This window comes from Otolemur garnettii, unplaced genomic scaffold (genome assembly GCF_000181295.1).
Source record: "Otolemur garnettii isolate 467f Iridium unplaced genomic scaffold, OtoGar3 scaffold00006, whole genome shotgun sequence".
In the NCBI taxonomy this organism is placed as follows: Eukaryota; Metazoa; Chordata; class Mammalia; order Primates; family Galagidae; genus Otolemur; species Otolemur garnettii.
In genome coordinates, this window is record NW_003852401.1 from 26,186,192 (window position 1) to 26,199,758 (window position 13,567).

At 43.8% G+C, this 13,567-nt stretch overlaps 1 protein-coding gene across 1 annotated transcript in view; it reads right to left on the reverse strand.

The window, feature by feature from the left end:
- Nucleotides 1-13,567, reverse strand: part of DOCK8 (dedicator of cytokinesis 8) — a 217,001-nt gene that overhangs the window by 63,032 nt on the left and 140,402 nt on the right. The window contains exons 23-25 of the mRNA XM_012814018.2: nucleotides 10,249-10,344; nucleotides 6,568-6,663; nucleotides 862-1,011 (exon numbers count right to left, since the gene is read on the reverse strand). Coding sequence (XP_012669472.2) covers nucleotides 862-1,011; nucleotides 6,568-6,663; nucleotides 10,249-10,344 — 342 coding nt within the window. The remainder of the gene's footprint in view (nucleotides 1-861; nucleotides 1,012-6,567; nucleotides 6,664-10,248; nucleotides 10,345-13,567) is intronic.

Consider the following 13,567-nt stretch of genomic DNA (forward strand, 5'->3'; position numbering starts at 1 on the left):
CTCAAGAGATTCTCTAGCCTCAGCCTCCCAAGTAGTTGGGACTACAGGCACCTGCCACAACGCCTGGCTATTTTTTGGTTGTAGCTGTCATTGTTGTTTGGCAGGCCCAGGCTGGGTTTGAACCCGCCAGCTCTGGTGTATGTGGCTAGCACCCTAGCTGCTGAGCTACAGGCACTTAGCCAACAGTTGTTTTTAGCTGGCCCTGGCTGGGTTTGCACCCACTAGACTCAGTGTATGTGGTTGGTGCCCTACTCACTGAGCTATGGGCGTCACTGGCCCAGCTACTTTTTTAGAGACAGGGTTTCACTCTGGCTCTGGCTGGTTTCAAACCTGTGAGCTGAGGCAATCTACCCGCCTCGGCCTCCCAAATGCTGAGATTATAGGCGTGAGCCACCACACCTGGCTGAAACAATTTCAAAATTACAGCATAGGTGCAAGAATAGTAAGAGGACTACTGAATACCCTTTAACCAAGGTCATCGTTATTTGACATTTTGCTATATTTGCTTTACCATTCTATTTCTCTCTCAGAATATTTCTTCCTAAACCTTCTGTGAGTAGTTATAAATATCATTACCAATTTACCCCATAATATGTCAAGGCATTTGTTAAGAGCCAGAATATTCTCTATGATATCTATAATGAAGCAATAATTTAAACTGTAGTCCATATTTCAATTTCTTTGTAACATATTTCCAGTTCCATCCAGGGGTCTGGTCCGGTATAACATACTGCACTTAACGGTCATCATAGTTACACTTTAGTTACTGTTTTAGACTGATGCTCATTTTTCTCTGATTATGAAAATAACACACATTGCAGGTAAACAATTTAGAAAGCACAGAGTAAAACACACAGTTACCTTCTGAGGTTTTACTAAAAGGGCCGCAATCTCCGAGGTGACCACATTAACAATAGTAGTTATGTCGTCTTTGAAACGGTCAGAGAAGCGAGTCCTCCGAAAACTGTCCCGTTTGTCCATGTTATGTACATACTGGGCCATGCTTTTCACCTAAAGAGGGGGTGGGGGGGATGTCAACACAGAGATTGGTGACCTGCTGGAACAATGTGGAAAGGGGGGAAAGACTCGGAGAACAGCTCATCTAACAATGGGCCTCATCTGTGCTGGTGGTGCCCAAGCAGCGTCTGTACTAAAATGCTCCTGACACACGAATGGTTACCATGGTGGCAGGAGGTGGGAAGGGTGTCCTCCTCTTGACCCCAAGTCAGGGGGCTCCCTTCTTGCTGCTGAAAAACCCAGAACTTCATTCTTTAGCTACCGTGTTAGAAGACGCCCCTTCTGTCATCGGCCTACGTCAGACCTAGGCTGGGCTCTCACCACCATTCAGACATCACTCAATACACACCGCAGGGAAAGCAACTGCTCCGTGATACCGTCCCTGATGTGAACAAAGTCTTTTTCTGTTCCTGAAACTGCAGTAAAGAGAACAGCGGAGAAATGTTCCTCTTATCTTGAATTTTACAGTTTTTATTGAGGGAACATAGTTGCCAATAACGTTATTTCCTGCTTCTATAAATTTTTAACTGTATCATATGTTGAGTGGGATTTTGTTAGCTAACTGGACATCGAACCACTGCTGGAATGTTGTGTCTAGGGGAAATTATGTTTTGAGTTTTATATGTACACAGTAAAACCTCCATAGTTGACCACCACCCTACCTTGACCACCTCTTTAAGTTGACCTAATTTTCACGGACCAGACAGGCACCACATACACATATTGACACAGCAGTCCGAGTTCCCCATGTTTACCACTTCTGTCTATTGCCCAGTTTGTTACAGTCTCTTGGGTGGGTGACTTCCAGAGGTTTTACTGTATATAAAATCTGTCTGTGTGTCAATTGGTGACTACCGGTATTATGACTCCTAAAATAATCTCAATGATTACCACACTTTTATATCAAGTTCATGATTATTTTTTGTGCTCCTTCTTGGGACCACGAGATTGATGGGTCAGTACACCCCCTCTTTGATACTATCTGAGGTTGAGTCTTGCCCTTGTTAGAAGCTGCCTAGATCTTTTAGGAACATAGGAAAGACTGAGAGTCCTTGTGGTTGGCTGCCTATGCTCTGAGGTCACTTTCATGACTGTGTCCAGGCTAGTCAGAGAGTCACTGCAAAAAGAAACGTCCCTGGAAGTTGAGACAGTCGCATTCTGCCCACCCCCGTCTGGGCTGGAAGAAGAGGGGACAGAGATGGCTGTGTGGGAAGTGACTTCGACTCCCAAGAGCTACACGGGAGAACTTTTAGGTACTAACAGCAGATTTCAGTTTCTAAAGATGCAAGACTGGCAAGTTTTGTTAACACTAAGAGAAACAGAAAGAAAAAAAAAACAACAAAGAAAAGGCAAAATAAGAAGAGAAAAATTAAAGATAAAAATGTTTTATGCGTTTCATGCTTTCAGATCATGCCATAGCCAGCTCAGGCTAGACCTAATAGACGTTCTCAAACTATGGCCCGCAGGCCACATGCAGCCCGCCTAGGACATTTATCCGGCCCGCCGGGTGTTTTTCCCGCCTCTGCCTGTCCTGTTTAGCAGCTGACTCATCCAGGGGCCCATAGTCCGGCCCTCCGATAGTCCAAGGGACAGTGAACTGGCCCCCTGTTTAAAAAGTTTGAGGACCCCTGACCTAAGACATCTGATTCTGGTGCCCAAGTGGAAGAACTGTGGTTGCCTCTCCACTGCAGGGTCCTGTTTGGTTCAGGACACACGGATGTATCCGAATCCCATCCAGCAGTACACAGTTGGGAGATGACCTTAATGAGGGGTGGAAACTGGACTCCATCTTTGTCTGATAAAAGTGTCTCTTTCTCTCTACATGCTCCTCACAAAGGACCTCAGAAGATAAAGCCTCCTTGTTTTGGGCAACCCCAATGCTGACTCCCTGCTGGCTGACCCACCCAGCACCAGGCTGCATTCAGCTCCTGCCTGCTGAGTTTGCCGTCCTACAACCAGATGAATAATTCTCACAATACTGTTCTTCTAACTAATGGCCTCTTTCCAGCACGTCAGCAATTTGCCAGCTATGATGTCCTCTGGGTCTTCAGAGAAGAAGACCCACTAGAAATACTAGTACATGCCTGGCCCATTATTTGCAGGGTGGGGTGATGCGGGAAAATCTTTCCTCCGGTATTGGCCTTTGTGGCCCATTCAAAGTGCCTCGCCAGTCTTCTAAAGAACCCCTTAGTCCAGAACTTCGTGTCCTGAGCAAGTAAACTAGGTCACCCATTTACCTCTGGGTCTCCAAGGTCTGGCTCAGCAGTTTCTAGAAGCACAGGGATTTATTCATTAGCAAGTGTGGAATTCGCCCAAGGATTGTGTTGAAGAGCTCCAAAGCCAAAGTGGTTGTTCATTAGCACTTGGGCACTGACACAACTAAAGGGTGTTAAAGTTGTTGGCTGAGCCTAAGGCGGCTATTGTTTCTCTCTCTTTAAGCTTCTTGGGGGGAAAAAAACCTGTTTTGATTTTTAAATAACTTTCTGGCCATCAGTCAGGCAAACACATAAACAATGCATGGAGGACTGGGCTCCCTGTCCGAATCTGAGATCGATTTCCTTGCAAAGTCCTGGCTGGGGCTGGTGGTTTCAGTTGCCTCTGCCCCAGCCCCCAGACGGATTTCTTGCCCTTCTCTGTCTCTCTGAGTGCCAGGAAGGTGGTCTGTGTGGACTGTAGCAAGTGTGGCTGCCCTTTGGCTTCTGGTTGGAGTTGGAGGATGTGAGGCACCTGCCCGGGATCAGTAAATGGGGGTGGGGGCAGAGAACCCAGATATTAATATTGATTCTTACTGCCCTTATCCCTGTCCCAGTGGGGCTCTGGCAGTGGCAACATTTTGCTAAAGCTCCCGCTCTTTTCATGTGGACCAGCTTTCTCTAAGCCTCAGTTGCACCATTCTCTTGATTCTTCAGAGGCAGGTAGGTAAATGCTCGGCAGTTGCTGCACCCTACATGCCTCTCCAGTCCTCACTGGCTCCTGTAACCTTGCGCAGGGGCATTTTGATCAGTGCCTTTTAGTTAACCCTTTTGAATAAGGCCAATTCTGTCCTGCCAGGACTCTGGCATGTAAATAGAAGCAGGATACACAGGGCATGCAGTGTTGGTTTTGATAACTCTCATGCCTCAAGATGAGAGAGGAGTGGGTTTTATGGCCAGTCTGTTTCCTGCCCGAGCACAGAGCTCATTGTCACAGCTAGTGCTCTTGCTCCAAGACTTGTGAGCTCCTGTCAGTCACTTTCATGAGCTTGGCATTTGGAAGCCCAAAACTTCTAGTGATGGCTAGATATAAATTCCAAAGGCCCCCCCTCCCCATTCAGAATTCACAGAGTAGAGGTGGTATACACCAGTGGATCATTACTGTGTTTGGAAATCACCTGGAAAAACAGGTGAATGAATGCGACTGGCCTCCACGCTCCTAATTTTCTAATTTTGGTAGTTATAAGGAGGATCTCTTTTTTTTTTTTTCAGTTGCCCTGGGGTTGAGTGCTATGGTGTCATAGCTCACAGCAACCTCAAACTCTTGGGCTCAAGCTATTCTCTTGCCTCAGCCTCCCCAGTAGTTGGGACTGTAGGCACCCACCACAACGCTCAGCTGTTTGAACTGTTTTGAGATGGAGCCTCTCTCTTGTTCAGGCTGATCTTGAACTCCTGAGCTCAAGCAATTCATCTGTGTTGGCCTCCCAAAGTGCTGGGATTACAGGCGTGAGCCACCTCACCCAGCCTTCTAGGGAGGATGTTAAGAATCTGCTTCATTTTTACTAAGCACCCCTAGATGATTCTGTTACAGGGCATTAAAACTGGGGCTTTGGGATGTTACTCAAACTAGGGTTAGGACCTTGTGAAGAGATTTGATTCCTAGATGCCCTTCCGTGGCACGAGCCTGACTTCTTTTAACGATTACACATCACTTCTCATTCCCTCCCAGAGTGTTTTATTTCTGTTTCTTTTGACCTCTTTGTTCTCTGTGTCCTGTAGTTCAGCATTGCTTCCTTTTTCTTAGGCTTGAACTTCCATCTAAAAACCAGAGCTCAGGTGGAAATCCTACCATTTCTCTCTCTCTTTAAAAAAATACGATTCAGGCTCGGCGCCTATAGCTCAACCGGCTAAGGCGCCAGCCATGTACACCTAAGGTGGCGGGTTCGAATCCCCAGCCCGGACCCGCCAAACAACAATGACGGCTGCAACCAAAAAATAGCCGGGCGTTGTGGCGGGCGCCTGTGGTCCCAGCTACTTGGGAGGCGGAGGCAGGAGACTCGCTTGAGCCCAGGAGTTGGAGGTTGCTGTGAGCTGAGATGCCACGGCACTCTACCCAGGGGGACAGCTTGAGGCTCCTGTCTCAAAAAAAAAAAAAAAAATACGATTCACTTACTGTCACAGAGGAAAGAACACCGTGACTAGAAAGCTAACACTATCACTAAATGTCAAGGCACTCCTAATCCTCTGAATTGTTTGCATGTACATTTGCATATAGTTGGGGTCTCTGCTTTTGTCCTTTTTCATTTAACATCATTTCACCGTGCATCTCCATCTATCAACGCTGACCAATGATTATTCTTAGAAGCTTTATAGTAAAATCCTATCACTTCCATTAATGATGAGACAAAAATAGTTAAGAATATTATTCTCCTTATTTTAAAATGAAGGAATTATAGTTGTACTTTTTGCTGTTTTTCCTGAGGAAACAATAGAAGTTTTAGGGTAAAAAGATATACAAGTTTCTTATTTTTTCCTAAGAAATACTAGTTGGCATTTGTATGATACCAAGTAGTCTGCCAGGGCTAGAGATGAGATAGGGAAGAAGACAGAGCCAATGCTAGAGATCTAGTAGCTGAAATAGGAAAACAATTGTGATAAGTGCTAGGATGGAAATAAACAGGGTGATTAAAATGAGAATCACAGGTGGAGACATATTATAGTATAAGGTCATCAGAAAAGGCCCTTTGGAGGTGCTGCAGGACAGTGTGCTAGGGGTGCCGGGCTGGTGAAAGGTGGGGAGTAGAAGGAGAATCTGAAAAAGGATTTGAAGCTGAAAGGCTGTCTCAAGAACCAAGAGTGAAATAGCTGAACAAGGGGGCTGTGCCTGGAGACAAGGCTGGAGATGGAGGTCAACAACAGAATCCTGCAGGGGCTTTGAGGCCACGAAAGGCATTTGTGATTCATTCTCAGCACACTGAAAGTCACTGAAGAGTTTTAAAGAGGGGAATGACATTGTCTGTTCAATAGGGTCTGCTCTGTGCAGAATGCATGTGCCAAAGGCAAAAAGTGGATACAGATAGGAAAAGAGGAAGTCATCACAAAGAAGCATCGGAGGGAGGACGGTGGCACGGCCAGGAAGGGAGCAGGAACATGATGAGAAGTGACAGGTTGGAGGTGGATTTTCAAGGTAGGATCAGCAGACTTTATGGAAGATGGATGAAGGGGTGAGAGAGAGAGAATCAGATTTCAAGAATAAGGCAGGTTTTAGCAGGACCAACTCAGGGAACAAAATGTCAATTCCTTCCTGCCCTGTTTCCCTGGTCCTTTGCAGCTAGATACAAATAGGCAGGAATCTCACCAGGAGCTCGAAGAAGAACCAGGCGTACTTGAAGACAGTTTCTCTCACCATCCCAGTGCTGACCACCATCTGCAGGGCAAGTTCCTCGTGGAAATGCTGAACAAGAACCACAAAAACCAGGTGATTATCCACCAACTCCTTTTTTCTTTCCCCTCACAATTTAATAGCTTGTCAGTTCCTGAATATGTGTCCTAGATGTCGTAGGCCTAAGTTGATGCTAAAATAAACTGAGACCAAAGGGCATTTAGGTGGGTAGAGGCTGCATTGGTACTGCACAGGAGAGCTGCGTTTGAAGGATGGACTCAGATGGAAATGAAACTGCCTTCTCTGGGGGGAGCTTTGAGGGTAGCAGCCAACATTGGTCCTGTCTCTCCTCTTAGATGCTCTGCACACCCTCCCTGTGACCATGTGTGAGTGATTCCACTCTTTGCTCTCGGTTTTCTCATCTATAATATAGGTTGGTGGTAGCAGCATTTCTCCAACTTGAATGTGTATCGGCATCTCCTGGAGCGCTTGATATCACCTGGCCCTACACCCCGAGATTCTGATTCAGTAGATCTGGGGCAGGGCCTACGAATCTGCATTCCTAACAAGTTCCTGTGTGATGCTGCTGGTCCAGGGTCACCTTGGAGGACCAGGGGTCCTCACCTTGAGGATGACTGTCTGGATGTATGTAAACTCCCTTCCAGACTAGACAATTTTTGGTTTTACAATCCCCAGTGGCATTGTGGGAAACTTGACTGGTCAGTTTGAGTGGGTCTTGCATTGAAAGTTACGGTGGTATCAGCTGAGCTCACCCTGTGTCCCAGGGTCAGATGCTTTGTCTTCAGGGCATTGACTACTCAATAGCAAAATGAGCAGATGGTGACTTCTGTCTTTCTCACTTTTCCCCATGTCCCAGCTTATCTGGTTTCTGGTTAATGCTCCTGACAGTAGCTTTGATGGGGAAGAAGTTCAAAACTAAAGTCAGGGTGACCACCTTGTCTCAGTGTGCCTGAGATTGTTCTGGAAAGTCCTGCCTCTTAGAGACCGCCCAGTCCTGGGCAAATCAGAATGGTCAGTCCCCCTAACTAAAAGCAGAAATGATGTCTGGGAATTTTCTGTGCTTTCATTCATCTTACACCCACGAAACCTAGAATAAATTCAGATGAACTCATTTTCTTATTGTTCAGTGAGTAAGAAAGCTAAAACTATGTCACATCCTTCATGTGTGAGTTAAGGTGTTTTTTTCTTTTTCTTTTTTGTAGAGATGGTGGAAGAGGGTGTGAGGGTGGTCTTGCTGTGTTGCCCAGGCTGGTCTCAAATTCTTGGCCTCCAGCAGTCCTCTAGCCTTGGCCTGCAGGACCATGACTGGCTGAAAGTTAAGTTTTAAAGTCAACACCTAAAGCAAAGATTGAGCAAAGATTGCTCTTGATAGTCCTTTAAACTACCCACAGAGTACAGTATGCGTTCAATCCAATTTACTGATTCTTAGGCTCCTTAAAATCTGAAAGCCACTTAGCTCAACTAAACGGAGACAAATGGAACATTTCTGTGCTTGGGAGTTCTAACTACCTAGATCTTCAGTGATGGATGGAGAATCCTTAGGTACTTTAGCTATAAGTTGGTTTCACTTCATTTTGTGACATGAATCGAACCTTAATAATCTTCATACATGTTAACACATTTGCTTGCTGTTAGGGAGTTTTATGTGAGCCTCTCCCAGATGGGAGAGGATTTAACCTAGCAGGTGGTCTAACTGTGCAGGTGATGTAACGGGCTACACCTTGATCTTCCCATTATAGGAAAGACACGCCCGGCTTCAAAGGCAGCCGCTGGAAAATAGGTCAGTTTGACTGCCACCGTCTTATGGCAAGAAAAGATTAGACAAGGATAAGCTGCTTCTTAAAGTAATTTATGCTGCTTCTTGGGCAGCATTATTACACAAACACCTTGCTCTAGTCTAGAGGTTATATAAAATAGCCAAGCAGTAAAGGCCTGTTTGCTGAGCTATTAAGGAAACATACTGGCTAAACTTCCTCCTGAAATGAAATGACTGTCTTCTGGTCATTTCAGGTCAAAATATAGCAATTGCAAAACCATATAGGACATGCCTTTAAGGAAGTTAGGCTGCAGGCAAATAATGTTTTTTTTTTTGAGAGAGAGAGTCTCAAGTTGTCACCCTCAGTAGAGAGCTGTGGCATCACAGCGCACAGCAACCTCAAACTCTTGAGCTTAAGTGATTCTCTTGCCTCAGTCTCCCAAGTAGCTGGGACTACAGGCGCCTGCCACAACACCTGGCTATTTCTTTTGTTGTGGTTGTTGCAGTTGTCATTGTTGTTTTAGGTGGCCCGGACCGGATTTGAATCTGCCAGCCTAGGTGTATGTGGCCAGTGCCGTACCCACTGAGCTATGGGCGCTGCCCCAAAATAATTGTCTTTAAGAAGGAAAATGGTATTCAGGTCTAGTCATTACTGTGTTTCCCCCCAAATAAGGCACTGTCTTATATTTATTTTTTCTCAAGAAGACACACTAGGGCTTGTTTTCAGGGGATGTCTTATTCTCCACGTTGAAATGCATAGCATGGCTATGCAGCATATCTGCATAGCCACTAGGCCTTATTATCGGGGTAGGGCTTATATTCAACAATTGCATAGAAATCCTGCTAGGGCTTATTTTTTGGGTAGGTCTTATTTTCAGGGAAACACGGTAGAAAGGGGCTAATGCTAACTTTTAGAGTGAATAACGAGTTTGTTTGTAGCCTAACCACACCTTCTCTTTACTTTTACTTCTACACCAGGGAACTCCTGGGACCTCTCCCTGGACATACGGTGCTAGGTTAGTGCACAGTCTGCAGCTCCAGCCTGGGCAGGCAGGGCTCCCACGCTCCATCTCTCCCTCACCCAACTCAAAGGGAGCAGTGCTGAGGCTCATTCCCTCCTAGCCTGCTTACTAAACATTTCCCTGCAGTGTTAGCTGTTGCAAATGGCTTCCTGTGTTATTCTTTGCAATTAGCATATTTACATTTTAATAGGAGTCTTGAAAAACACTCAAGACTTAAGTAGCTACTATAATTGTGCCTACGGAGTAGAAAACTTGGGACGGACTGCTTTTTGATTCCCATCCTTTAGAGCACACAGGCTGTGCCTATAGTTGGAGAATTTTATTGGTTTAAGCAATTCTGGTAAGCGGTGTAAAAGCTTGTAAAGTCTCTGAACTTATAGGTAAGGCTGATTACGGAGAATTATGAGAACACATTTCATTGTACTTTTTATAATCTTGAAAGAAATGATACTTAATTATTGTCATTCCCTTTTGTCCAGGATGAATGGTCTCCAGCTCACCTTCTACTGAAACAGAAACTAATCTTCAAACTGTGGACCCGCATCAGGTGGGAACCTCTTAGAAATGCAAATAAATTTGGGGGCCCTGGCTCAGATTTACTGAATCAGGAATTCAATCAGTTTTAATTCAATCAAGTTTTCCAGGTAATTCTAATGAATGGTAAAAAGAACCACTGAGTGAGCAGTCAGGGGGTCATAAAATGGAGGGTAAAGTAGAGCTGCAGTGTCTGTGTGTGTATGTGCGGGGACGAGGCAAGAGGGCTCTTGGATAGCGTCTGTTTTCAATCATAGAGAGAGGGCACAGGCAAATCCTTCTTTCCTAATCCTGTGATTATCTGCCCATTGCCCTGCTCAGTACCTTTTTGCTGGCTGGCCTTGGGGCTGTAGTCGAAGTTGGAACATCATTATTGCCAGAGCAATAGTAAGACATCCGGTTGCAGTTGCGATCAGCAATCTGAAACACATAAACCACGGCTTAATAGTCAACCAACAGTGGTACAAGGGAAAGGCCAGCCAGCTACCTGGAAATCACAGCCTCAGATTGATTCTGTTTTCAGAATTCATTTTTAATATCTTGTTTATTTATTTTTTGGCTACAAAGATAAAACCATTGCAAAATAAATATAAAACAAAGAGTAGGTGAAGTTACACCTAATTTCACTTGCTCCTGAGATAATCACTGTTGTTAGTTTGGTGCATAGCAACCTATAGTTAAAAACTAGTTGGGAAACGGGATGCTGGATAGTTCAACATTCTGAATTCAGTGGGAGAGCAAAAAAAAGGTGTGGGAACATTGCCTCTCTGTGGTTTAGTATAGTATTGTACTCAGTCTGCCAAATAATAAATCATCAAAAACCACTCTGATACGAAATAGAAAAGTCATTCTCTAGTCTTTTGGTTAGACAAATATTCCTCCCCTTGCTACAAAATAATTAGAAAAACGTGAACCCAGGCTACATCGAAATATAATATTTTCATTTGTATTAAAGAAAACCACACAGATCAAAGCTGTCGATAATATCTGCAGGCTACTTCTCTCCTGGGAAATCAGAAAGTGGGACCTTGACAATGAGGTTGAACCATGGCGTGCCAGCGAATGTTTAACCACCAGCTTTGGTGGGGGAGGGAGGTGGGGCTCATTTGTAGCGTTTGCCAATTTCTGTGCTGTAAGTATTTTTATCACGGCTGGTTTCAATCTACCAATATGATGTCATGGAAATGCAGAGGTGGGAAGAGATGTACAGCAGAATTTCAGGGTATGTCATGTCCACCACAGAGATACAAGAGATGTAAATAACCTCAAGAACAGAGAAAATAGCAACGTGCGGCAAAGTAATTAGGAAAAGGATGAGATTTACTTTTTTAAGGTGAACTTTTAATTTTTAAATAATTATTTAAATTGTGATAGTTATTATTAGATTTATAGACAAGCTGCAAAGGTACAACTTTGCGAAGGCACAACAGAAAGTTCTTACATGCCTTCCATCTGCTTTCTCTTAATGTTAATATCTTATAAGGTACGTTTGTCAAAACTAAGACATTAACATTGGTGCCTTTCCATTAACTAAACCACAGCCTTTATTTGGATTATGCCAGGTTTTTTCACTAATGTCTTATTTCTGTTCTGTGATACAATTCAGGATACCATTTCGTTTAGATTGCCTTCACTGGCTCACCGCCTGTGGCTCAAGTGGCTAAGGCGCCAGCCACATACACCTAAGGTGGCAGGTTCGAATCCTTAGCCCTAGGCCCGCCAAACAACAATGATGGCTGCAACCAAAAAATGGTCGGGCGTTGTGGCGGGTGCCTATAGTCCCAGCTACTTGGGAGGCGGAGGCAGGAGACTTGCTTGAGCCCAGGAGTTGGAGGTTGCTGTGAGCTGTGATGCCACAGCACTCTACCCAGGGGGATAGCTTGAGGCTCCTGTCTCAAAAAAAAAAAAAAATAGATTGCCTTCATTTTGAAGGTATCTTATTTAATTGTAAGTTTATATAATTTAATTTTTAATATCTGTTTTTCACAATTAGCTCAAAAAATTCTTGAGAATTGAAAACTGGCTTTCAGAAACAGGTACAAGCCAGTTCCAGCATATCTCTGGGTTGATTTTGGTAAGTCAAAAAGGGTAGAATATCAATAATTTTAAATGATTCAGATGATCATCAGAATCTCAGGGGATGGCTCCAGTAAGTTCAGTCAGGAATCAGAAACTCGGCAGAGGTAAGGACCAGTAGTAAATGATTCACCCATGACTACACAGCAAGGTGGTACCAGTGCTCACCTCCAAATCCTGGCCTCTACACACACTGTCTCGAGTAGGTGGAATTTATCAGGGAACTGTGTTTAAACCTAGAGATTTTAATTTCTCTTTATCAGGGGAAATTGCATTATTCTTATTGCCCAGCCACCCTGAGGCCACAGATAATTGGGGGGGGGGCGGGATTTGGATTGCAAATTCATGGTAGCTTTGTGAATATATTAAAAACCATGGGGTCATATACTTTAAAAGGTGAACTTTATGGTACGTAAATTATAACATAATTTAAAAAAAATTCTGAATGAGAGATATTCAACAATATACCTTACTATTATTCCTCAAATCTGTCAAGGTCATGAAAAACAAAGGAAGTCTAAAAAATTTTCACTGGAAGAGGAGCCTAAGGAGACAAGACTACAGCATGTAACATGGTACCCTGGATAGGACCCTGGAACAGAAAAACCCAGAAAACTTGAATTCGAATTAATAGAATTGCACTAACATTTGTTCATCAATTGTGCCAAATGTACCATCTTTTGCAAAATAGTAACAGGGAAATAGTGTAGTATATAAAATAATTTTCTGTACTATATTCACAATTCTGTACATCTAGAACTATTCAACAATAAAAATTTTATCAAGAAAAACTAAAGAATTCATGGAAGGAAAGATAACATAAGGCAAGTCATCAACCCTCTCAGGATCTCAGCTTTTATGTGTTTATAAAATTTGGTGTCACTCCTTGGGACTTTTATATGGGATAATTAATCTGTTGATGATTGTAAAAGGAAGATACTAAAAAACCACACAAAACAAAATACAAAGCCTTTCTAGGCATTAAGAAAAGTTAAAGCACATTTTTTTCCCTTGGAAATAAAACTTCTGGTATTCATTGACTACACATGGCTATACCAGCGATGCTCTGAATTGTTTTTTATGAGAGTAAACTGAGCAGATCCTTCAATGCCATTCTCATCATCGCATCTTTCAGATGGTCTCAAAAGGAAAGAATGTTGCTCTACAGCTGAAGATTAAAGAATCTGACCAACAGAGAAGGCAGCAATAGTGATTGCTTTTATGTTCTTACTCTAAATTTTAGTTAAAAAATAAAAAAGCTGGTTAGGTGCCTGTGGCTCAGGTGGCTAAGGCGCCAGGCACATACACCTGATCTGGCAGGTTTGAATCCAGCCTGGCCCACCAAACAACAATGACGGCTGCAACCAAAAAATAGCCAGGCGTTGTGGTGGCTGCCTGTGGTCCCAGCTACTTGGGAGGCAGAAGCAGGAGAATTGCTTGAGCCCAGGAATTGGAGGTTGCTGTGAGCTGTGACGCCACAGCACTCTACCCAGGGTGACAGCTTGAAGCTGTCTTGGAAAAAAAATAAAAATAAAAATAAAATAAAATAAAATAAAATAATAAAAAA